Genomic DNA, 26,729 nt, shown 5'->3' on the forward strand with positions numbered 1-26,729 from the left:
TGGGCGCAAAATCTGTGTACTTGTGTTCCACTTTTTGACTAAAGCATGCAGATTACTGCAGAAAATTGCTTGTTTCGTATGTATATTCGCTATTAAACTTCAATGAATATTAAGAAGCTGGCAGGGACCCACATCTGTATGAACGAATCGATATTACTCCATTAATGCAGTTGGGGAAGATTTATTTAGAAATTGTAATGGTTTCTATTTTTAAAATTAATTGAATTAGTGTCATAAAGTTTAAATTATTCAAATTCGAATCCCACGTTTGAGCACATAGAGTGGTGGAAAAAAGTATGGAATACTTATTTACTTGTTACAAATGTGCTCAATGGGATTTAGATCAGGGAACTGAGAAAGCCATTCAAACACAGTTAACACATCGTTCAATAAGTCCCGAGACTAACCCAGAAATGGTCCTAGTAGTACCAAACAGGCCACGTTTCCCTAGAGTACGAACCTTCACATGAAACGTGTAAAAATTTCACGTCGATCGGACCACAAACAGCAGAGTTATCGAGGTTAGAGTAAAGTCACTTTGTAATTTGTTTGAAAAATGGAGAAAAGTGAGTTTCGCGTGTTGATAAAACATTGTCTTTTAATGGGTAAAAACACCGTAGAAGAGTTTAAACGTGGTCGTACGGACACAAATAATGCGGAACGTTCGGGTAGGCCATTGGAAGCCGTTACACCGGAAAATGTGAGTGAAATGTTAAAAATCATAATGAAAAATCGCAAAGTGAAGGTCCGTGAGATTGCAGAAATGACACAGATATCATCTGGAAGCGTATTTACAATCCTTCATGAAAAATTGAGCATGAAAAAGGTTTTTTCCAAATGGGTGCCGCGATTGCTTTCAGTGGAACAAAACAGCAAGCCACAAGTTCATGAAAACAAAGGCAAAATTGGGGCTTTGATTTGCATCCCTAACCCCCCGTATTCGTCAGATTTAGCCCCCAACGAATACTGGCTCTTTGCTGATCCCAAAAAAAATGCTCCAGGAAAAAAAAAATGGCTCGAATGAGGAGGTCATTGCCGAAACTGAATCCTATTTTGAAACATAGGATAAATCCTTTTATAAATATGGTATAGAAATGTTGAAAAGGCGTTGGAACAATTGTATCACTCTAAAAGGAGATTATATTAATGAATAAAAATGATTTTTGAAACGGGACTTATTGAACGGTGTGTTAAGTTTTTCATTAGAAATCACTCTTTAAGGGAGAAACCTTTTATATTTTTTTCTATCTTGGGAGTGTTTTTTCGTAAATATCCTGATTTTTAACATCTCCGTGAAGGCGGAATTTACACAAAATATTCGAAACAGCATTCTGAGTAATATTTAACGTCACATTGCGTTCTGTCACTTTCACGAAGTTGAACTACGCTTTTTCTAAAGTAAACGTGTTTAGACACAAATGTCACAGGGAATAAAAATCCAATTTTTAATAATATTCCATACTTTGTTCCACCACTGTATATGTATAATTTTAGATAATGATAATTAAAACCATAAACTTCCAGTAAGGACTGCCTTAGTGCTTATAACAATAGTAATGGCAAGTATGTTAAGTAAATATTTATAAAATTCATAAAAACAATTAAACAAAAACATATTGAACCACAGGCCACAATATAATTTAATAAAAAACGTTTCATAATCAATTTGTGTACTAACACACAGTCGTCAAACTTCGACATTCAATAAATGTATATTCTTTTATTTACGACCGGCGAGAAAACTATAAATTTTTCCCGACATCCGAGCACTAAATCATAGAACATAGATCACTTTTATTATTTCGCTTCCTACGCGATGGCTTTTCACGTTCTTGTTTTTGTGTTGCCATACAATATTGAACAGTTTTCCTTCGTTTTATCTCTGCTTCCCTTCAATCTCAATATACTCATACATCTTAGACACACACTTAACTCGAATAAGATGGGAAAATTGATCACACACTACAATATTTATTTTAATGCCGACGTTATTAGTGAATTAATTATTTTCTATTTTAAAATGAACTTGACATGCTGTATATAATCACTGACTCGACTTACAAGTAATTATTACGAATATGGCTTACGTTTCTGTTTACTATTAATAATTGTTTTAATCTTGCTGCGAAGTGATAAGAATTAATTAAGACAAACAGTTGATATTTACTTAGTAATATTATGTTTGTTATTTCTATCATAAGCGTTTACCTAATTGTAACTAAGACTGCTTTCCCTTAGATTAACTGGGCGTTAAAATGACTTGTCAAAAACTAAATCAAACAGAAATTAAGTGTTAAGGAGAAGTTTTCAATAAAATAAATTATTTTAGAATTGTTTTGATTAAACTATGTAGTTGTAAATATGCAGAGTAATTCACATAACTTATTTCATTTATTTAGTTTAAGGAGAATGGAAAAAGGCATTGATTTGAAATTTTTATAGCAATTATAACTTGACTTGAATTACTTTTTTGATTTATTTTGAACAAAATTTCATTTTCTGCTTCCACTTTATTATTTTTGATGGGACACTCTGTATATTTACACATTTTTAAATTCTATATATATTTGCAAATAAAATGGCTATACCATGTCCTATACCTGAACATAATTGTTTTTGAGTTGTTAATTTTTTTCCAAAAATTTTTGATAGTTTGATGGCCAAATTAAAATGATTGTAAAGCTCTCAATTTTGATACTAAAAACTTCATTTTTGATATATACATTAACCAAGGACTATCTTATAAAATGCCATTATAAATACTCCAAAATTTTATACAGGTTGTTCGTTATTTTATACATTTTAATACATCTATATCTTTTAATTTCAACGGAAAACCAAGTTCGTTTTGTATTTAATTTAAAAATGTAATTAAATTATTTTATATTTTTAAATTAAATGTTAAACAATTAAATAGTAATTAGTAGAAAAATGAAGGGTATTTTTACATTTTTGTCAAAATCTCTCCTAATATTTATTTTAGGTTTTCTAATATTCAGTTTAATTATGCAATCAATATACATGGTGTTTAATTAAACAAAATTAAACGTAAATAACGAACGCCCTGTATAACATTTAGGAGAACTAATAATGGCCTCTTATAGAATGATTCTCAGCTAACATGTATGTCAAAAATGAATTTTCCGGTGCCAAAATTGGTATCTATACAAACAATTTAGTTAGACCATCAACCTCAAAAACTATTGGGCTTAGGTATAGGACATGATAAAGTAATTTTATTTATAATTACAGAATTTAAAAATCCAAAAATATACAGTGTGTTCCCTTAAAAATAAGCCAGCGAAACCGGAAATGAAATTTTATGTAGAATAAATTAGAAAACTAGTTGAAGTCAAGTTATAAACTTCTAATGAGTAAGCTAGTTGAACCATCCGGTAGTATAAATGTTCTCATTAGATTAATATTTTTATTGTTTGTTATTTATGTGGCACAAAATGTTTATCTAATTGTAACTAAAACAGTGCCAAGGGGAGGTGCTACAAGAATAATATAAATTATTTGAGAAATAATTTTTTTGACCTTAATTTAATGTAAGAAAAAACAATTAAAATTGTTGTCAATATAAAACATAATTTTGCTCAGTTAACATTCACAAAACATTTAGTTTTTCCCATATAAATAACTGTAAATCTGATTGGTATTTTTGTTCTGACACATACGTGTACATTTCAAACAATTACATTAAAATTTGAAATTAATTGTATGCAAATTAACTGGTGCTTCATTAATTAACTCGAAATACAAAAGCCGAAATCTGACAGTGTGTAAATCCGCTTTTATTATTGATATCCCTCACGAACACAACACTGTATCATTTAGTTCAGACACAAACTTTCCGAACATGTTCACGTTGTGGGCCCCCAAAGATTTAAAACGTTGACTTATCTCCGCCGCAATAAATTATTTCGTGAGTTATTTCTCCACATTTTAAAATCTGTTTGTAAAGAGGGAACACTAAAAATTGTTTGACTTTTGATAAAACTTGATAATCATCGTCGAGCCCTCATTTATTAAACTACGATTGCATAGAACGGGTACTTGAACGGAAGAGGTTTAGTGGTTAAAGAGACATTCTTTTTTAAATTGCCAGTCATCTTGAACACGTTCTCCCACAGGCAGCATGGCTTTCAATTACATGCTTTTAAGAACCTAATCACTCACTCGAATTAGTGCCACCACAATCTTGGAACCGTTCCAGTTGAAATGACCTAAATTAGTAAAATACATTGTTTTTAAACTTCATACAGATACATACACAATCAAAAATAAGTACAAACAATTGTCAGAATGATGTGATTGTCACTAATTCTAAGTATTAAGAATTATGTGGATGTCATAAAAATATTTTAAAGTTAAAATCCATCTGCTCTGCCAACATTTTTGACGAAACTAATTATAAATTATAAAATCCGTTTTAATGCAACGACAGCTTTGCCATTAAATTTTACGTGCAAACTTTTTTATGCACAGCTTTTAGAATAAACCAAATACAAGTGATCAAAATTTGACACATTATCATATTTTCCATTATAACGGACAAAGTTGATTATCTATTTTAAATTTGATTTAACAGGTAGATAACCTATGAATAACACAACAAATCACATTTGGGAAGTTCCGTTCTCAACAGATCAATAACATAGATAAATTAGATAATGGAAAAACTAAATTACGTTTTTTAATCTTTAAAATAACATAACCTTCTTTAAAATAACTTTTATTGAACAACATAATAACCATAATATTTAACATTTTTTGCCAAAGTTCTACAAGCTAATTCTTGCCATGGGAAGTTTTGGGTTCTTCAGACTGAGGAAGAGGTCAACCTCAGCTTTGACCTCCTCTTTAACTTTAAACTGTTTATTACGTAAAAAGTAAGTGAAGTAATATCTGTACAATATGGTGGATGAAGTAGAATTTCCCATTTAACATTGTGAAGCTTTTGAGTATCATACATCGTGTGGCCTTGTGTTGTCTTAACTAGAGAAGTTTGTCTTCGAGTAAGTTTTTTTTGAACTCTGTCAATGTTTAAGCAGTGGACCACCATATAGTCATCAAAACCTTTCTTGGATTAAGTCATTTTTAAGCATCATTTCACAAGATTTGTGATATTAAAATATTACAACTAAACCAAACATGTATATCTGATTGTCATTTGTAGCTGATTATATATTTCTAAGGTTTTAAGGTTATTATGACTTATTATCTTCTAAATAATTCAATGTTAAATTAAAAAAAAAAAATGAATAAATCGGGGTGGAAGGTACTGCCTCACCCATCATACTCATCCGATATTGCACCCTCGGATTTTCTTTTTCTTAGTGGCAAAAAAAATCGAAAATTTGGATAATGTCCAAATTGCCATGTTGAGATACTTTACTCAAAAACCAATTGATTTTTTATCGGTCCAGGATTGAAAATTGGCACATTAAATGTCAAAAGGTTATTGACAACGACGGTTATTATAACATTAATTAAAAATTTATACGTTGGAGTTTAATGTAAGAAAGAGAGATTATTTCCTTATAATTAGATTTTTATCATTTGGAATTTGAAGTTACCACTATAGTTTCAAACTATTAGATGCCCTTTTAATGCAAATAATAACTTATTTGCTTAGATAAAATATCGATTTTCACCAAAATTTGCTCAAGAAGATTAATAGGAATTATTTAATGAAGTTGAAACTAAAATACACTTTTTAATAATACATACTATCAAATTATCAAATATAAGTGATAAGCAGATGGTAAGATAACTTTGTAGTTTGTAAAACCTCTCTATTGATTGATTATAAACCGTTTATACTAACTTAATATAAGACATAAATTGAAACAAAGCAAATTCTCTCCACACCATACGTACATAACAAACGGCCGAATTGATTCCCAATTCGTGGCGTGGTGTCCTGCAGCGCAGCGAAATCATAATTTTCGCAGTAAACACGCCGAATGGTTTTCGTGCTGGAAATATGGTCGCCCATACGGCCTTCCCGAGTAGGCTACATCGTCTGCATTCAATGATATTACACTACTGTTAGGCCCGCCGTAGGCCCCGAACGACTCAGTATTTATATATTATTCAATTGCAGAATGGGCCGGGCCGGGCAAATGAAAGTTTATCGCGGGTACTGCGACAGCCGTACGCAATATTCACCAACAGTTTACGGACCATCTCGTTTCACGGCCATTGTGGTGGGTTTTTTTTCATTTCCACTCGCCTGTATTTTCTGCAATATTGATTTATTGAGATGCAGGAAATGAAGTACCTCGTTTTTTTGTGTCGCTGCTGACGGGGGATGTTCTCAATGGGACGGTGGATCAGCGGACAGACAAAGAAAACGTCAGTCGAAAGAAGTAATTACAAAATGTCGCAGTCACGGACAGCGGATGTTTAATTTCAATAAAAATGCTGGATATTAATTAGTAGGTCGATTTATTCGTAAATTGATTGGAAATTAAATCGGAACTTCAAATAAAATAAGAAAAAACGTAATTTGCTTTCTAGCAGTGTTTTAAAAATCCTATATTTATAATGAATATCGGGTAATTATCAAAGTTTGATAAATATTTGTATAATTAACACAAGTTGTTAATTTATCAGATTTTAGTTTATATTTGGAAATATTTATACTAACTTTGGGAGAATAAAATATATTCATAGGTCTTAAATAATATAATTATCATTTGGTACTTTTTGCTTGATAATTATTAATATATAAATATCACAAACATTTTCAAAATAATCAAGATTTTCAGGAAAAAAACATATTCTTGAAGATACCTCGTCGAATTTTAGAGAAATTAAAAAGTACTCGATCTGCCTTAATATAATTATCATTTGATAATTTCTAATTGCCAATTATCAAGGCATAAATAACAGAAAAATTACCGAGATGATCATAATTATCTTTTTTATAGTTTAAAAAAATAATTTTTACAGATAACCCATTAGTTATGAGACATTACATATTTTTATTTTTATACTGAATTTATTTTTTATAGATATATTTTACTTGATTTATATCTTTACGACAAATTGAGTTCTGAAGATTTTTAGTTATAATAAATTTCTTGATCTTGACTGATATCATTTGATAATTTTCACTTATCAATGAACTCTATTTGTTTTTATTTAAAATTGCCTTTTAAAAAATTTTTGTCGAATTTTGGGGGAATAAAAAATTTCTTGAATTGTCTTAATAACAACAATTATCAAGACGATGATAATTTTCAATGAACATTATTGCTTTTTCTTGTTTAAAAGAATAATTAATTCTTGTGTATTAAATACAGTATTTTATCATGATCTGTTAATTATGGGACAATGTATATTTTTATATTAATATTGAATTTATCTATTTTTTGACACATTTTGCTTGATTTAGGTCCTTAAAACAAACTACCTTTTAAAGATATTTCGTCGAATTTTGGAGGAATAAAACATCTCTTGATCTGTGTTAATATAATTATCATTTGATAATTTTCACTTACTCTTCACTTATTATTAAGGCATAAATATAATAATAATTATCAAGATGATGATAATTATCAATGAAACCACGACCTGCTAGTTATGGGACAATATATATTTTTATATTGATGTTGAATTTATCTATGTTTATAGATACATTTTACTTGATTTACGTTTTTAAGGCAAACTGCCTTTTAAAGATTTTTTGTCGAATTTTGGGGGAATAAAAAATTTCTTGAATTGTCTTAATATGATTATCATTTGATAATTTTCACTTACTAATTATCAAGGCACAAATATAATAACAATTATTAAGATGATAATAATTTTTCAATGACCACTGCTTTTTATTGTTTAAAAAAATAATAAATTCTTGTGTATTAAATACAGTATTTAATCATGACCCGACACGACAATGCATATTTTTATATTAATGGTGAATTTATGTATTTTGAATCAAACTACATTTTAATAATTTTCACTTACTATAATAATAAGGCATAATTATAACAACAGTTATCAAGATGGTAATAATTATCAATGAACCCTGTTTTCTATTGATTAAGAAAATATACATTCAAACAAATGATATATTTTTGCCTATTAAATACAGAACTATGATTTTTATGTTGAATTTATATATTTTTAAATAATATATTTTACCTGATTTCGGTTTTTAGGGTAAATGTTCTGGACGAAATTTGGGGTAATAAAAAATAATATAATTACGAAATAATAGTTTTCACTTGCTGATTATCAAGGCATAAATATTGCGATAACCATCAAGTTTATAATTGTTGCCTAGGTCCGCTTTTTTATCGCATTAAAACAAAGTTAGACGGAATAAATCATAGCCCAACGTTCATTAATAACTACAAGCGTATCAGTGTACCGTTCGACCGAATCCACCCGTTATTAACTAATAATAAAACCGTTTCCGGCGGTGGATCTGAAAAGTGTGTGACGACATTTTTATGTACTAGTTCTGCCGACCGAAAAAAACAGTTTACAAACTTTTGGTGCGTGTCGGGCCGGTCGCATTGTTTGTTTTTTCTTCTCACTCTTGTGCGCATACGACGTGTAACTATAGTTACAGGTCTAAATCCGTGCAGCTTCCGGTGTTGATGCACGGACTGAAGAAACGAATCGCATTAACTAACGTACACATGTTTCTGTTTACTCAGACAAATTGAGGATGAAAGCCGCTGACATCCAAAGGATTCCGTGTAAACAGACACATAGATTTCGGCAAAATGCCCAATCGCAGGAAACGGGTGGAAATATTTTATTTGGTAATTTGTTCCTCAAACATCGTTGTACCTTATTTGTCTTCTTTTTCAATATTAAACATGAAATGTAATTGGCTATATATTAATTTTTGTTTTAAACAGTAAATTAAATACAGTTTTATTATCAAGATTAAATTTATTGTTTGTAAACAAGATTTTTATGAGGCATATACAGGATTTTAAAAAATCCTATGTTTATTGTAAATTTTGTATATTGAAAACTATTATTTTTCTTATTTGCCTAGTTAAAGAAGGTATAAGAATAAATAAAAATTAAATCGTTGTGTACTGTACTAATTACATTTAATATAATTTCTAAAAAATTCGATAATTGCTATAATTCAAAGCATTCTTATATTTTTTATTATAATATAATTGTATGTAATATATACTTGTAGTCATTCTTATTTCAGGGTTCTGAAAAATGTGTACTAAATTATAATTAATGATTATATATTATCAATATGTTTAGAACTATTATTTTACTTGTTTTAAATAGATTTCTAATTGCCAAAGAGGGTAAATGAATAAAAATAATTTAAATCATTGTTAAATTTTCTTAATTACTAATTACAACCGGTTTATAATCAATTCTCATTGATAATCCATATATTTATCAATTTTTGTTTGTGCAAAACATTTATTTTCCTTATTTTAAACAGATCTTGTATAGTTGAGCAGATATAAGATAAAAAATAATTTAAATCATTCTTATATTTTTATTAGAAATTGTAGCCACTCATATTTTCAGCATTATGAAAAATGTATACAAAATTATCATTGATGATTCAGATAATTATCAATATCTATTTGTTTAAAATTATTATTTTACTTATTTTATATATATTTCTTATTGTTAAAGAATGTATAAGAATAAAAATAATTTAAATTATTGCCAAATTTTCTTTATTACTAATTATAACCATTTTTAATTTCTGAATTCTATAAAATATGTTATTTATAATAAATTATCATTGATAATCCATATATTTATCAATTTTTGTATATGCAAAACTATTTTTTTGCTTATTTTAATAATTAATTAAAGCAGATATGAGATAAAAATAGTTTAAAACATTCTTATATTTTTTATTATAAATTATATGTTTTCAGGGTTCTGAAAAATTTATACTAAATTATCATTGATGATTCAGATCATTTTCAATATCTTTATGTTTTATAAATATTATTTTACTTATTTTAAATACATTTCTTATTAATAAAGAAGGTATAAGAAGAGAATGTATATTTTCATATTAATATTGAATTTATCAATTTTTTATAGACACATTTTGCTTGATTTAAGTCCTTAGGGCAAACTGCCTTTTAATATTTAATATATTTCTTCGAATTTTGGAGGAATAAAACATCTCTTAATCTATCTTAATATAATTATCATTTGATAATTTTCACTTACTAATTATCAAGACATAAATATAATAATAATTATCAAGATGATGGTAATTATCAATGAAACCATGACCTGCTAGTTATGGGACAATGTATATTTTCATATTAATGTTGAATTTATCTATGTTTATAGATATATTTTACTTGATTTACGTATTTAGGGCAAACTGCCTTTTGAAGATTTTTTGTCGAATTTTGGAGGAATAAAAAATTTCTTGGGTTGTCTTAATACTAAGAAGGCGATGATAATTTTCAATGAACACTGCTTTTTATTGTTTAAAAGAATAATACATTCTTGTGTATTAAATTCAGTATTTTGTCATGATCTGTTAGTTATGGGAAAATGTATATATACATACACATACATATATAATATTGGTAATCCAGATGATTATCAATTTTTGTATGTATAAAACAATTAGTTAAAGAAGATATATATAGATAAAATAATTTAAAGCAATCTTTATATTTTTTTAATAAATTGTAGTCATATTTATTTTCATTTTTTCATTTCATTTTTGAAAAATGTATTCTAAATTATCATTGATGATTCAGATCTATATGTGTAAAACTATTATTTTACTTATTTTAAATACATTTCTCATTGATAAAGAAGGTATAAGAATTTTTTTATTTCTAATTACAATCAATTTTACTTTCAGGATTATATTAAATCCGATGGTTTTAATAAATTATCATCGATTATTATCAATTTTTGTGTGTATAAAACTATTATTTTGTTTATTTTAAACAGATTTTGTGTAGTTAAAGAAGATATAAGATAAAAAATAATTTAAACCATTCCTTTTTTTGTGGATTCTGAAAATTTTAACGTTGTTACTAAATTATCATTAAAAATTCATATAATTATCAATTATTATTATTATGTGTAAAACTATTATCTATGTGTAAAACTATTATTTTACTTTTTTAAGTAGATCTTCTATAGTTAAAGAAGTTATAAGATTAAAAATAGTTTAAATAATTGTTAAATTTTCTTTAAACTAATTTCAGTTTTCTATAAAATTTGATATTTATGATAAATTATCATTGATTATCCAATTGATAATCAACTTTTATATAAGCAAAACTTTTATTTTCCTCATTTTAAATAGATACGAGATAAAAAATAATTTAAAGCATTCTTGTTTTTCTTTGTATTTTGTAGCCACTTTTTTTCTGGGTCTGAAAATTTCGAAATTTTTAATAAATTATTATTAATAATTCATATAATTATCAATATTTATATGTTTATTTGTTTTAAGTACTTCTTCCATAGTTAAAGAAAGGTATAAGTATAAAAATAATTTAAATTATTGTTAAATTTTCTTTATAACTAATTACAATCAATTTCATTGATAATCCGAATAATTTGAATTTTTAATATTTGATAATTATCAAGTCATAAGTATCAGACGATAATCATTGTACCCTGATTATTTATGTCTGCATTTCATATATATTTTACATATTAAAAATATTCTATGCAGAACATAATGCTGAGGAGATTTATCAGTTTATGTCAAACTTCTAATAATACTGTTTATTTTAATATTTTCTTTTCATCTACAATTTTAATATTCTCTTTTCGACCAGGCTATCTGAATTGAAAAGATTCTGTAACAATAGATTCATCAGATATTTACAGGTGTACAATACTCGTACTCGTATACTAAAAATAAAATTTCTTTTCAGTTTCCTTGATAAAACTTTGGTATACTTGCACATTTTTGGTGTACTTGCACAAAACAACAATAGAGATTTTATTATAAATACTCTGAATGTGCATTCTTTATGATACACAGAATCCGAATAATTGTCTACTGAAAAAAAATTTTCAGTGTATTTTTCTTTAATTAGTTCGTTAAATTAAAACCTTATGATTATTTTATTTAAAACATTTTATAATGTACCGTCCTTAGTTTTATTTTATTACTTCAATATACACACATTCGCTTTAAAAAAACTCGGTTTCAGGAAGACCTCCACAAAACAATTAAAACACTTCCATGATTAAAATGTCTAAAACAATTCCGACACCTTAAGCTCGGCTTAACTACCGCGTTCGCAGTCGCAGCAAATGATTAAGATCGTTTATTAGTTTTTATTTTTCTGGCAAAACTCTCGAGCACTCCTGCAAATTATGTACACAACATTAATTTTTGCAATTAACCTAATTATACCGTGATGTCGGCATGGCGAATACTTCCCAATTAAAAATTTAAATTATAGTAATAATCTTCTCCGGTCAGCGGGATTAGATTTTCCGAAGTTCGGTGGGTTCAACGAGATGACGTTCAGTTAATTATGTCCAGTATCGTTTTTCCCGATTTACAGTGGATTCTTCGTAATTTTGCAACTGCATCAACGTCTACAATGTACACGGGTTTCAAATTGCAAACAGGCAGTAACGCATACCCGTCATTTTAGACAAAGAACGTTACGTACATTACAACCTTTGCATTGAATTCATTTCTGTACGTATATAATTGCATATTTCCATCGCTAAATTAGACTTTGAAATAACAATTCAAGGTCTCCCCGTCTCAATTTAAAACTGGTGTAACAAAAATGTAATATCGGGCTTTTACTTACGCAAGGTTGGATATTTGTTTTTAATGTTCAGTTTAATTAAATCTTTTGTGGGTAGATGTGTTTACGAATTTGATGTTGTGCAGGAGATTATTAAACGAATAAATCCTGCTTTAATTTTCATATAAACTTTGTAAACAAGTGAACATTTTCGTAAGCCCATCTACGAAATTTATTTTGTATAAATTTAATTATAAAATTTTATTAATTATTTTTATAATTTTGTTTACAAATACTTGTTTAAGGGAGTATAAATATAAATAGTAAATTAAATATCTCATACAATTTTATAGTTTTAAGTAATAAATTATTTAATGAATAGTTTAGCTATTATAATAAATTTTCATTGAAGTACTTAATATTTTGCTGTTTTCTATTCATTCATTTTTCTGTTTGATTCATAACATAAAGATCAAACTGATATTAAAAATTAAAAATAAAACTAATAAAAATAACGTCTTCAAAATTTGTTGTTATGAAAATTGTGTTTTAACTGAAAATAGTTCAATTTATACAGCTTTTGTTTCTTGCTTCCTCTTTTCTTTATTTTACTTGCAATGTGTAATAAGTATGAATACAGATCACTGTTTACGAAATATTTATTTTTAGCCGTGGCAAACATTTAATGTCATTTACTATATGTAAATAACTTTAATCATCTCCAAGTAGTTATTGTTTTAGCCAATTTTATTTTCCTCACCTTAACTAATTGTATTTATTTCTAACTATAATTAGTTTTTTAATCGTGGTATTTTATGTGTAGTTATTATAAAATTGAATATATTTAAATAAAACATTATTTGAACTATTTTTAGATCGGTATAAAATGAAAAATAAAATTTTCTAAATTTGCTCCTGACAATTGATATGAAAATATTTTTTTCTCTAATAATAATGCAGTTTATATAGTTATTGTTTAACCCGTTTCTGACTTCCTCATTTCTTTATTTTACTTTCAAATGTTTGCTTAATAAGTATGAATATTGATCATTGTTTGCAAAATATTTATTTTTAGCTGAGGATAACAATATTTAATGTCATTTTATATATGCAAATATCTTTAATTATCACCAAGTAGTTATTGTTTTTCAAACAAGTTAATTTTATTTTTCTGAGCTTAAAACTTGTACTTATTTGTAGCTGAAATTAGTTTATCTGATATAGATGACGGTGACGATGAGTAATTTATTATTTGAACTATTTTTATTCAAAAATTTTACTTATATATTCTTTTATTAATTTTATTTGTAAACAAATACTGATTTAAAACGTATAAACACAAATAGTAAACCCATTATGTCAGTTATAAATTATAATATTATTATTATCCCCAACATTTGATATGAAACTTGTTTTTTGTTCGTGGAAAATAATTCAGTCTATACATTTTTTGTTTCTACTGTTTTATATTTCCTCATTTATATGTATGAGTGCAGATCTTTATAAGATATTTATTCTTAGCTGTGGGTAACACTTTTTAATGTTATTTTGTATATGTAAATAACATTAATTGCCACCAAGTAATAATTAATAATAATAATTTTCCAAACCTTAAATAATTGTACTTATTTCTAGCTAAAATTAGGTTATTTTTTGATCTAGGTGATGATTATGGGCTAATTATTATAATATTAAATTAAGCAGGAGTAGAAAATTATTTCAACATCTTTTGTATACTTCATTTTACTTATTTATTTTAAATTTTTCTATTAAATACTAATTTTAAACCTATAAATACAAATAGTTAATCCAAAATATCGTGCAGTTTTATGGATTTAAGTACTAAACTATCTATTGAAAGTTTACAAAGTTAATAGTAATAAATCTCAATTAAAGTACTTATTTTCGTGTATGAAAACTATTACTTTTTTGTTCTTATTTATAAAATAAACTGATGTAAGATGTTTAAAATAGAATTATATAAATAATCTCTTTTTACTTTATTTTATTTGCAAATATATAGTTAATAAATGTGAATACAGATCATTGGTTAAAAAATATTTATTTTTAACTATTGGTAACAAGTAGTTATTGTTTTTCAAACAAGTCAATTTTATTTTCCTCAGCTCATATAATTGTACTTATTTCTAATGAAAATAAGTTTTTTATCTGGTGTAAATAATGATTGATGTGTAATTATTATAATATAAAACTGAACATAATAAAAAAAATTGAACTCTTTATTTTAAAATTTTACTTACATAATCTGTTTTAATTTTATTTATTTGTAAATATATTCTGGTTTAAAAAGTAAGAATAAAAGTACTAAATTCAATATCTTATACAGTTTTATGGTTTTAAGTATTAAATTATCTATTCAAAGTTTACAGAGTTATTGTAAATAATTCCCATTCAAGTACTTATCTTGATAATTCAGTTTAAACAGCCTTTTGTTTCCTCTTTTCTTTCCTTTTCTTTTATTAATTTTATTTGTAAATAAATTGTTTAAAAAGTATTAATAAAAGTAGCAAATCTCATTAGGTTTTATGGTTTTAAGTACTAAATTATCTATTAAAAGTTTACAAACTTATTAAATAATTCCATTCAAGTATTTATTATCCTACTTGAAAAACATTACTTTGTTCTTATTTTAATTCGTAACGTAAATTAAAGTTCAAACAGGTGTAAAACATTTAAAATATAATTAATAAAAAATAAAGTTTTCAAATTTGCCCCTGATATTTAATAAGAAAAAATTTTTTCTTTGAAAATAATTCAGTTTACAAACTTTTTGTTTAAATTGTGTTTTATTGGCTCCTTTCTTTATCTTATTTGCAATTTAATTATAATCAAATAACAATTTATTTTCCTCTACTTAAATAAAAAATAAAAACTAATTATTGATACTTTATGTCATATAAATAAATATGAACAGAACAGTATTTTAACAAGTAGAATCATTAATAATATAATGTATGTGAAATATATCAATTTAAAAATTAATTACTTATCCTTTTATGAAATCAAATTGATTATCATAAGATGACGTCAATGATTTTTTCTTTATTACAGTTTGAATTCAGTTTGGTCCATTTAAGATGAAAACACCTCTGTAATTAAAAACAACTTTACGATTACCATAAAAATGTTTTTTGTATGTCTCGGAAGTTTGTTTGTAAAAATGTTTGTAATAAAAAGTGATAAAAATTCATTACGGTATTTTTAATGATAAACTTCAATGAATTTTACACCCTCGAAAATGGCTTTATACTACAAAAAATAATAATAATAAGTCTGTATTAGAGTAAACAAGTTCATTTTTAAATGAATTTATTCCGTTTGATCAAGAAAACTATGAGGTAAAATATCAAAAATATCTGAAAATAGCAGCGGCTGATTTAACGCATCAGTTCTCACAATTAGTTTAATTCCTAGTAACAACAAGACGCACAAGTCTGTTAGAGTATACTCACTAATGAGTCCACTCACTTTTAAAGATATTTTAACCAGCTCTAAACTAACCGCTTGTGAAAACTAATATGTTAAGCAATTATCTGATTTTCTCAGATATTTTTAACATTTTATTCTTTGATTAAGTTAGTTTAATTCATCAGTTTCGTTAGAGAAATGTGATTTTTAATTTTTTCACACACTTATTAATATACATTGAAATACAATGTCTTAAAGAATGGTAAACTTAGTGAATAACTTCTCATAAATCAATGTTTAATCTTTGTCTTTAAAGAGTGACATAGAAAGGTCTAGAAACTAAAATATCCATCTTAAATTTTTTGAACTATGAATGAATGAATGAAGTACATTTATGTGTCTAATATTATTTTAATATTTAATATGTGTATTGTATTTAATTAATTAATAAAGTGTATAAGTATATTTTCAGTTAATTAAATATTCTTTTTTGTTGTTTAAATAATAATTATGAAAGAGTAATTACACAATGTTATTTCATGTATTTATCAATCACCTTTCAGTTTATGATAATTAAATTCTCAGAGGCAGTAATTTAATTTCACTAATGTCATAAATTTGAAAATCCCCTTTAATTAAATTCGATTCATGAATTTTCATTAATAGGTCAAAGGTCAATTGAAAGATTAACTTCTAATAAGGATCAGTGATTGAGATTATTGTTTTGACTCATGTCAACGACTGACCACAATCATATTTTAAACAGAACATTTTATGATATATTAATAAATGTCTTTTACTATTGTTAAAGTTAATTACATTTTTTATAATTCATAATCAGTGAATTTTGGTTTTTGTCATAAATTATATTAAGAATATAATGCCATAAATGGATTTTATGAATGGATAAAAATTCATTTGAAATATTTATTTTTATTAAAATTTATTGACAATGTTCGCACCCCCGAGGGAAATAATTAAATGCTGACAAATTGAAACCGAAATTTCAACGTTTTTCACGAAGCCTCCATGTTCAGGATGAATTTCGGGAGTATCTCGTTGTTAAATTCATCCAGGCATAAAATTCACACAACGTCCCCTAAAAAAAATTGAGTTGAAACTAAAGATCAATGTTTCCTTTCAGGGTTTCGTCAAGTGAACTCGGTGAGGGTACAGTGGTAGCGCGTGTGTCTGCAGGATGGATTCGACGTCGAGCAACCGCGGATCGACTGGTCAGTTGTCGAGCACGGACAGCCTCGGAGGCGGCATGCATCACTCGCACTCGACGCCCGCGGGCGTAGACGGCGGCGCCCGCACACCGCCCGCCACTCCCAAGAAGGCCGGCAAGATGCTCGCCATGCGGGTCCAGATGTTGGACGACACCGTCACTATTTTCCAAGTGCAGGTGAGTGCCCATTTCAAGTTAATCGAATATTAATTAAATGGAGCCATTTAGTTTATTGGAGTGAGCACATTAAGTTGTCTATTTGTAACCTTAATGATTCTCAGTATCAATTTATCTTAATTGTAAGTCAATTTTTAATGCCTTATTTTATCTACATTATACAAGATGTAATAAATATCACTTTCTATTGTTTAAAAAACTGTTAAGTTTGAGTTAAGTCAAGGTTCAAAAGGCATTTTTAAAAAAATTAAAAGCAAAACATAGTTCAGCACTTCAAAAGATTCTAAAGTGCATCTTTTAATTGTTATTAAATAATATTCTGAATATTATTAGGTTTGTAAAAATTCTCTCCTTCGTAGTCAGCCAGACACAGAATGATAAAGTGACATAGTTGTACACCATTAAGATAACGTATTATCACGTAAATTCCTGAAACACGTACTTATCTAAAATATCGTACCATTTATACTTACATATACGTATTCGGTAGTAGAAAGTAGAAAATGAAATAAAAGCTGCATGTGATAACATTCATCCTTGGTCTATTTTTTTCTTCTAAATGGTGGTTATTGTCATACACAAAAAACTCTTGTGGCAGTCTTGTTTTCTAATTATTTTTTATTACTATGTTAAATATTTAGTGAATCATCTCTGTGTAGTCCCCTGGAAGTTGAAGATTATAACTTTCATTTTTATTTTTTAGTTTAACAATTTATTAATTACTATATCAAAGCCAAATTGTTATGTTTTGTTTCATCAGATCTGACGACTATAATCTAATCCCATTTAATTTTATTAGATCGGCCACATTTCCACAAAATCATCTCTTTTCTGTAATTTTTCTGTGTTTCTATCTTTTATTGTGAATAATCAGTTTCTGTTATATGGAAAGAAAAAATATACTTTCCACAAAATCAAGAAACACAAACAAGTTTATTCTTGTCTTTATTTCTAATAGAACTAGTGGAAATGTATAAGAAAATGTACAAATTGTCTCTGTAATAATATAAAATTATTTCACGGTATGTAATCGCTGACTTCATCAAATTGGATAGAAAAAACACCTACTGACCTTCAAATCGTAATAGTTTACATGTTGGATTACAAAGTTATATTTAGTGCTTAATGTTATTGTCAAAAATATATACTGCCATTGTATATTTAAACAAAGTTAATCGCAATAAACTGATGAAACGTTTATAGTTACTCGTTGTTTTTAAGTAATTTATGAGGTTGAAAAAATGTTCACCAGAAAATTTATAGAACACATAACAAACTATTGAAATATTAATTAATATATTCTGATATGATAAACTGTTGAAAGTTTTATACTTGTTTGTTGTTCTTGTAAATTTTTAAAAACACACTATCATTGATTGTCATAAACTGTTAAAACTCTTTCGTTAATTTTGTCCACCACAAATTTTTTGGAATGGATATCTTAATAAATATGTAAATATGTGTTTTCAAGTTTTATTATATTCTTTCTTCATCTTGGTTCTCCGCAAAATTCCACATGACGTCAATATAACCCGGTAACTTAACTACTCACATTTCGTCAGGCACCAATAAAACTCCATCTTAATATGAACGTATCCTCAAAATTTATCGGGCATAAACTCCCATACATCTGCCTACCGTCGGATAACTCACCCACAAAGTTCACGACTGCAATTTTTGTTTCGGAAAGTTATTTGCAAAATAAACATTTTGTCGGCCCATTAAGCTTTTACAAAGCTGTTTAGGAAATTAACGTTTTTTTCATTAAAGTTCGATAGCCCGTTTTTTTTTTGAGTCGGAAAGGAATCTCATCAATCATTTATGAGGCATGCAAATTTCAGGTGTTACTTTTACTTTAGTTTTTAGAACGCAACTGAAATTTGTAAATTAAGTGGGTGATACGCCTGCGATCATTAAGGAAGGGGATTGACGTTTTCCACAATCAAAAGGTTATCAATTTCTTCGAAGCCGTTTATAAATATTTAATAACAAAAGTGGTTTATTAATGGATTTTTATCGCAATTTTTTGTTTATAGTTAATAAGTGTGAATCATTCAGTTTCCGTCTTGGGGCTGATATAATTTAAAATTTATTCACCGCCTTACAATATTTAAAAGCTTTTCCATGCTCTTTCTTACTGTGCTATTTAATACATTCTTTTGCATACAAGGATCAACTATTAGAGATTATTTCAATGAATATCAAGAAACACACAAGTAAATTCCACATAAATTAAGTGAGGGTAACAAAATTAGATATTGTTAATTGTCAATTCCCTCTTTTGTCATAAAACAAATGAACAGTACTTGAAAAAGTTTTAACCCCAGGAGAACTGGCAAATTGACTTAAATTTCTGTGAAAGTTATTCAAAGACGACATTTTTTAGACAACACAAAAGGTCTTCAGCTTCGTAAGTTCACATGTCATATTCACCATATAGTTCAAACATTTCACCATGAAATTTTTAATATTATTTTGTCATTGTTTAATTTTTTACTTAATAAATAGTTTTAATTTTCTAAAGAGGTGCTCAAAACTTAGATTGACCTATTCTTCATTTCCCAGAACCCAGAAGTTTTTCGAATCCACCATATAGTCCAGATAAATCTTAATGTGTCTGTTATTTGTTTTTTTCATTGTCCATTTTTTTTACTTAAATGATTCTAAATCTAAAGAGGCTGTTAAAACTGAAGTTAATTCTTTTGGATGAATTTGCAGGGCTTTTTATTTAATCTTTTGGAAAAAAATGAAGAATTCAAGTGCTAAAATTAATATAAATAAATGCCATAAATGCATTAAAGATGAACCAAGTTAAGGTTGTTCAAAATCTTTGTACCTTTTTGGGTAATAGCTCAGTCATTAACTGTATTTTGATCAACTATTAGAGTTTCTTTCAGTAAATTTCATCAACAAGATGGACAAGTAGATTCCACATATATTATGTGTGCATGAGAAAATTAAATATTGTTAATTGCCAATTTTATCCTTACTCATAAAGCAAATGGGTTAAAACTGGTTAATCTTATGGAACAGTAATTAAAAAAGTCTTATGACAAGGAAGATTTTGATGAATTTCACATCCACCATATAGTCCAGATAAATCTTAATGTGTCTGTTTCTATTATTTGTTTTTTTCATTGTCCAATTTTATACTTAAATGGTTCTAATTCTAAAGAGACTGTCATAACTAAGGTTGAGACCTAATGATTATTAGAACCGCCAAATTGACGAAGTTTCTAAGAAACTTATTCAAAGTTGAGCTCCTTTAGTCAACAGAAAAGTCATTCAGCTTCTTCAAGACAACGCAATGGTCACATGTTGTATTAAAGACTTACAGGAGGCTTCAAAATGTTAAATGGGAAGTACTACTTCATCCACCATATAGTCTTACTTAATAAATAGTTTTAATTTTCTGAAGAGATACTCAAAATTAAAATTGTTTGCGAGTCTTTGGCGAAAATGTGATTATTTTGTTGAATACCATTTATTTTAAAAAAAGTAAATTTCCTTTCTGGTACCTAATATTCATCAGAGTCCAATTCGTGTGTGAGCAACATGGTAGAAATACTAGCTGCACCATAGGATTCAAATTCCCATTTCCTCATCCGATTTAAAACCTGTTATAAATTGACCTGATTCCACGTATGTTTAGCATAATCTAAATTTTATAGATTCCATCGTGTCCGTGCTGTTGTTAGCCGATGCGACCTATTTACCGCATTGAATTCAAACTGAATATTCGTCTATCCGTGATATTTAATTGAAATTTTTCCTATACAAGCCGTTTTATTTCATTCCAGTATTAACGCTGTCACGTTAAAATAGTGACGATTTTCAATCTATCCCGACAATATAGAATTTATGTTTTAATTCAATTTTCTGTTTGAATTGCTATCAATATTTCAAACGCGACCGTTCAAAGAGATTTATGTTATCATTTTAATATCGTTTATTTGCGTGTTTATAAATCTGTCAGGTGTTTTTTGGTGACACACAAATCTACGTGGAATTTTTCACGTTATGGCCATTTGCCTCTGTAATTTATTTCAAATAACATTGTCGCATCATATTTATTATTTTTGTTTGAATTGGTGATTATGTCGATGTGAAATACGATATATTTTAAAGTAGAAATGTCTTTCTTACTTTTATATAATATATTTTATGAAACGTAGGTACTCGTTTGTAAACTGGTATAAGTTGAAAAATTTGTTTAAATCGATTTATATGTGTATAAGCTGAAAAAGTTTATCCCCATTCAAAATGTTTTATTTGATGTATTACAAACGTGTTGGGCAAAAAGTTGTAACTCAATTTGCAAATTCACATGTGGAGTCAGCATGTTTTTCAATTTGCTTTTAAATTGACAAATACCTTTTTGGGAAAGTTACTTTTTAAATGTGTATAGAATAACAAAACCATATATGTGTTAGGGTATATATAATTATTAAATAAAAAAATATTTGGAAAATAAAGTATACAGTGACTTTTTTAATACTTTCTTCGAAGGCCTAATTGAAAGTCGTCTTTTCTCTTATTCTTTTTTATTTGTATGCTTGATTGTTTAACACAAATAGTAATAATAACTCTCTCTAAATTTGTATTTTACTAAAGTTGATTCACTACCAAGAACTCAGACTTTTTCTTGTGGATGAATTTACTTACAGGGCTTTTTATTTAATCTTTTAGATAAAAAAATGGAGAATTCAAGTACTAGAATTAATATAAATAAATGCCATAAATGCATTAAAAATGAATTATTTCAAGGTTGTCCAATATCTTAGTACCTTTTTTGGAAATAGAAATTGTTGTTTGTTTAACACAAAAAGTAATAATAACTCTCTCTAAATTTGAATTTTACTAGTGAATAGTTTATAAGTTTTAAATTAAAAAAAAAGGAAAATCGGATTTTTGCGTTTTATTTTTCTCGTTGTGACAATATTTAAATAAAAAATTATTATGAGTAAGTACATTTTATTTTTCTCCTTAGGATAGTTTTTAGATAAAAAAATAATAATCACTTTAAATATAAAATATAGATTGTGAAAAAGTGAATTTTTGGTTTCTTTTTTAATTTCTGTATCCATGATAGTTTTTAAATAAAAATCATTCAATTCAAGTTTCAAATTAAAAAAGGTAGAATCGAATTTTTGTCTTTTCATTATTTTCGTTACAATAATTTTTAAATAAAAAATTATTATCCTCTTACAGTCTAAATCGTAAAATAATCGATATTTTACCATATTTAATGTTTTAATAATAATTTCTATATAAATAATAAATCCCTTTAAATTGGAAATTTTGATACTAAAAATTGTTTTTAAACGAAAAATAATTATACTTTTAAAATGTCAAATTTAACTAGTAAAAAATCCCTTAATTTTTCACTCATTACTTTTACATAAAAAATAATTATTTTAATATCTAATAGAAAAAGGCGAAAATAAACTTTTTCTACTTAAATTTTCTCGTTACTTTTTCACAAAAACATAATTCTAATAAAATTTAAAAGGGAAATTACCTTTTTTTGTTTTCACATACCGATAATTTCTCCTTAAAATTTCCAATTTAAATAGTGAAAAATCGATTTTTTGCCTTAGTTTATTTTTCACGTCACTATAATTTTTAAAATTAAAATAATATATTCCTCTAAATTTGAAATCTAAAAAGAGAAAAAACTAATTATAGTTTTAAATTTTAAAAATATATATCTTAAATTCAATATTTTCCTTTTAGCGTTCCATTTATTAATTTTTCATTTAAAGTAATAAAATCTTTTTAAAAAATTGATTTCTTTTTATGTTTTCATTGGTAATTTCATTAAAATACAATAATCCTTATTCAAAAGTCGAATTGTTGCCTCTTTTAAAATTTCTGGTTTCACATCGACATTTCTTTCTTATTTTTTATTATTATTTTTACAAATTCAAATAAAATGGTGAAAATAATTATTCCGAGGAAATTTATAATAATACTAAATAGAAAAAAATAGATTTTTTGCCATATTTTATTATTCTCGTTATGATAATCTTCAAATAAAAAATTATTAAAATTTTGGCTTCATTTCGATGGCTTTTAAATAATAAATAATTATTTTCTTAAAATTTTTAATTAAACAATCAAAAAAACGATACTTACTTCTTAATTTTTATGTCGTTATTTCAAATAAAAGGGCAAACATTGTTTCCTCTCATTTATTTTTTATAAAAAATTTAAATTCAAAAATTGATTTTTTACTCTTTTTCTAATTTTTAAATTGTTGTAATTTTTAAGTAAATGATAATCTTTTTACTTTTTAATAGATCCTCTATTTGATAATGATTTTAACATATTTAGTTAACACATAATAGAGAAAAATGTTGTTGATAGGTACAATTAAGTTGGTCTCAACACCTATTTAATATTAGATAAAATAAATGGTTCGTTCAATTTCTTAAATTAAACGTACAAAATTATGCATGTTATGAAGTTACACAATAAGACACAGTAATTAAAGTTTGCTTATGCCGTGCAACGAAACCAAATAAAATTGTGTGTACAACGTTTTGTGAATTTTTAAGCGCTTCATTTACTACACAATGTTGTGCCGTTAAAATCGACGGGGACAGAAAGTAATTAAAGCACATTCCCACCTTAAACGTGAATTCCGCAAAACGCAAACTTCGTTCGGTCCTCGCACGAAGCTCGGGAGCTCGGAAGCTCGGTAGCTCGCTAGGTAAACATTTCCCAGAGCTGTTTTAAAGTACACGCGCCAATTTCGCCGTCAACCAGTGCCCGTAATGAAACTGAGGGCTGGCACCGTTCGCCAAAACCCTTCCGCCTCTTAATTTAATTGAATATTTGACAGAGGCGGTCGGGTATTTCATAGTAATAAATTATCGGGCGGCAAATATTGATGAGGTTGCAGTAAACAGTAATTGTGTCAATCAGCTGGCGCTTTACAATCGTCGAAATTGCTTTGTTCCGTGATTTAGTGCTAAATCTTTTCGTTTCCTGGACTGAGCGGAAAGGAAATTTTGATGGTTGGGGTGAACTTAAATTCAACGCCCGATCATTCTTCACTGTACCAATGACAAATGTTTTCTTTTAAATAATGATTTTGAGTTAGGACAATGTTCTCCTTCAATAACAATGCTTTGTAAGTGGGTTGATTTGTTCAAAATTTGTACAACTGATGAAGACATTTCATGTAAAAGACCAAAAACTGCATCAATATGAAAAATCGTTGCAAAATTACAGGACCTGGTTTTGGAAGATCGTTGATTTGGGGAAAGAGATTTTGTAAATTAGGCAAAAAAAAGGAATATTTTAAATAGTTTTGGCTTCTAAATAGCATTTTAGAAAAGATACAAAAGATTTTGTCCATGGTTCCATTTTTAAATACGGAACTTGGATTTACCACCATGATTCTGAATCATAACAAAAGTCTAGGGGGTGCTGTGAATCAACCTCTTCGGTTCTGAAACCTCAGTTTTTCAGATGCTCGTGGATTATCTACAAATTAGTGAAATAATTTTGTTATTATTGTATCCTTTGATTATATAATACCTATTTGACTCTGTCTTGAATAAAAATCTTATGTTTTAAACTGAATTATATCAAAATCGTGATAATCAAATTAATTAAGAGTTCCTTTATGTTCTAAATTGCGCAAAAAATACGAAAAATAGTTTTAAAAAACATTCAGAGGTGTAGACAATAGGGTGAGAAAAAAAGAACCACTCAATATCCATGTTAATAAATTACATTGAATTGTAAATATGTATTTTTGGATAATTAATATCAAAATATTCCGGAAATATGAAGGAAAAGATTTAATAATATTAAATAATTTTATTTTATATTTTTTCATTATTGAACAAATTTTACCTACTTCCAAAGTTACACCTATTAAGAAATACCTTATATATACAGGGTGATTCAACTAACTTATTACTAAAAAAGTAATCAAATATTACAGTCTGATCTGTGACACTTAACTATCAGTACACATAAGAAAATGAGTGTTATTTTTACATTTTTATTAAAATCTTTGTTAATATACGTTTTAATATGTATAAAATTAAATGTAAATAACGAACATACTATATGAAATAATAGTTTCTTGTAAGATAGTCTTGTTATGCCAAAAATGAGCCTTTCGGTATCAAAATTGATGCACATTACAGACATTTCAGTTAGACAATCAATCTGTCACAAATGTTGGAAATAAATTAATAACCTAAAAACATAAGTTTAGGTATAGGATATGATGTGCTAGTTTATTTGCAATTACAATGGTGGAAAAATTTATTTATTTACAAATATTACTTATTGTTTTTCCTAATCTGTTATTGAACAAATCTGCAAATTTACTGCAATATCGGCCCACTAATCAAATGATTATTATTATATTCACACAATTTTCTTTTTTAATAATAAAATCAATTTTGGTCTGGAAAAAAGTATGGATATTTTATTAATATTCGTAAAAATTAACAATGACTCAAATATTTGTATATTTTGTGACGTAACCTTTGGCTTCTTTTGATGGTTTTTGTTCAGACGTAACAGTCTGATACTTCCCAAAGGTACTCAATAGAATTTAGATCGGGGGACTGAAACGGCCATTGAAACACAGTTAAGTTTTCCATTAGAAACCACTATTTAATAATTTTAGACGCATGGAAACATGCTGTGTTCCCGTATGACTCTGTAAATCCTAAATTGAAGTGAAAAGTAAACGTGTTTAGGTGTTACTACGTTCCTTACTTTTTTGATGGTCCTACAAATTAACAATTCAGGAACTATTAGATTTTGGCATAGTTAATTTACAGTTACATGTAAAATTTAAAAATCCAAAAATATATTGTACTTCCAATTCAATTCAATTAATAATAACAAAATTGATGCAAACTTTTGGCAAAACCGGAGATGAAATGGTGGTCAAAATAAGTAGTTCAAGTCAAATTATAATTGCTATAAAAATTTCACATTAATACTTTTTTAATTTTCCATAAACTATTAATGAATTAGTGTGTGGATCACCCAGTATTTACAAATTGCCAACACAGGCATATAATTAAAATAAAAAGGTAAATGGCTGAATTCTGTTTACTATAAAAAACAAAAATTAACAAATTACACGTTCCCCATTATTTAACTTTCAAAGGGCTTTTGTAAAAGAGAAA

The 26,729-nt window shown here is 26.9% G+C and overlaps 1 protein-coding gene across 2 annotated transcripts in view; it reads left to right on the top strand.

The window, feature by feature from the left end:
• The window catches only part of LOC109600576 (FERM, ARHGEF and pleckstrin domain-containing protein 2), an 82,059-nt gene that overhangs the window by 7,254 nt on the left and 48,076 nt on the right, over positions 1–26,729 (top strand). For both annotated transcript variants that reach the window (XM_020016744.2, XM_020016743.2), the window contains exon 2: positions 17,299–17,559. In XM_020016744.2, the coding sequence (XP_019872303.1) occupies positions 17,353–17,559 (207 nt within the window). In that variant the 5' untranslated portion in view covers positions 17,299–17,352. The remainder of the gene's footprint in view (positions 1–17,298; positions 17,560–26,729) is intronic.

The sequence above is a fragment of the Aethina tumida genome, chromosome 4 (genome assembly GCF_024364675.1).
Source record: "Aethina tumida isolate Nest 87 chromosome 4, icAetTumi1.1, whole genome shotgun sequence".
Lineage (NCBI taxonomy): Eukaryota > Metazoa > Arthropoda > Insecta > Coleoptera > Nitidulidae > Aethina > Aethina tumida.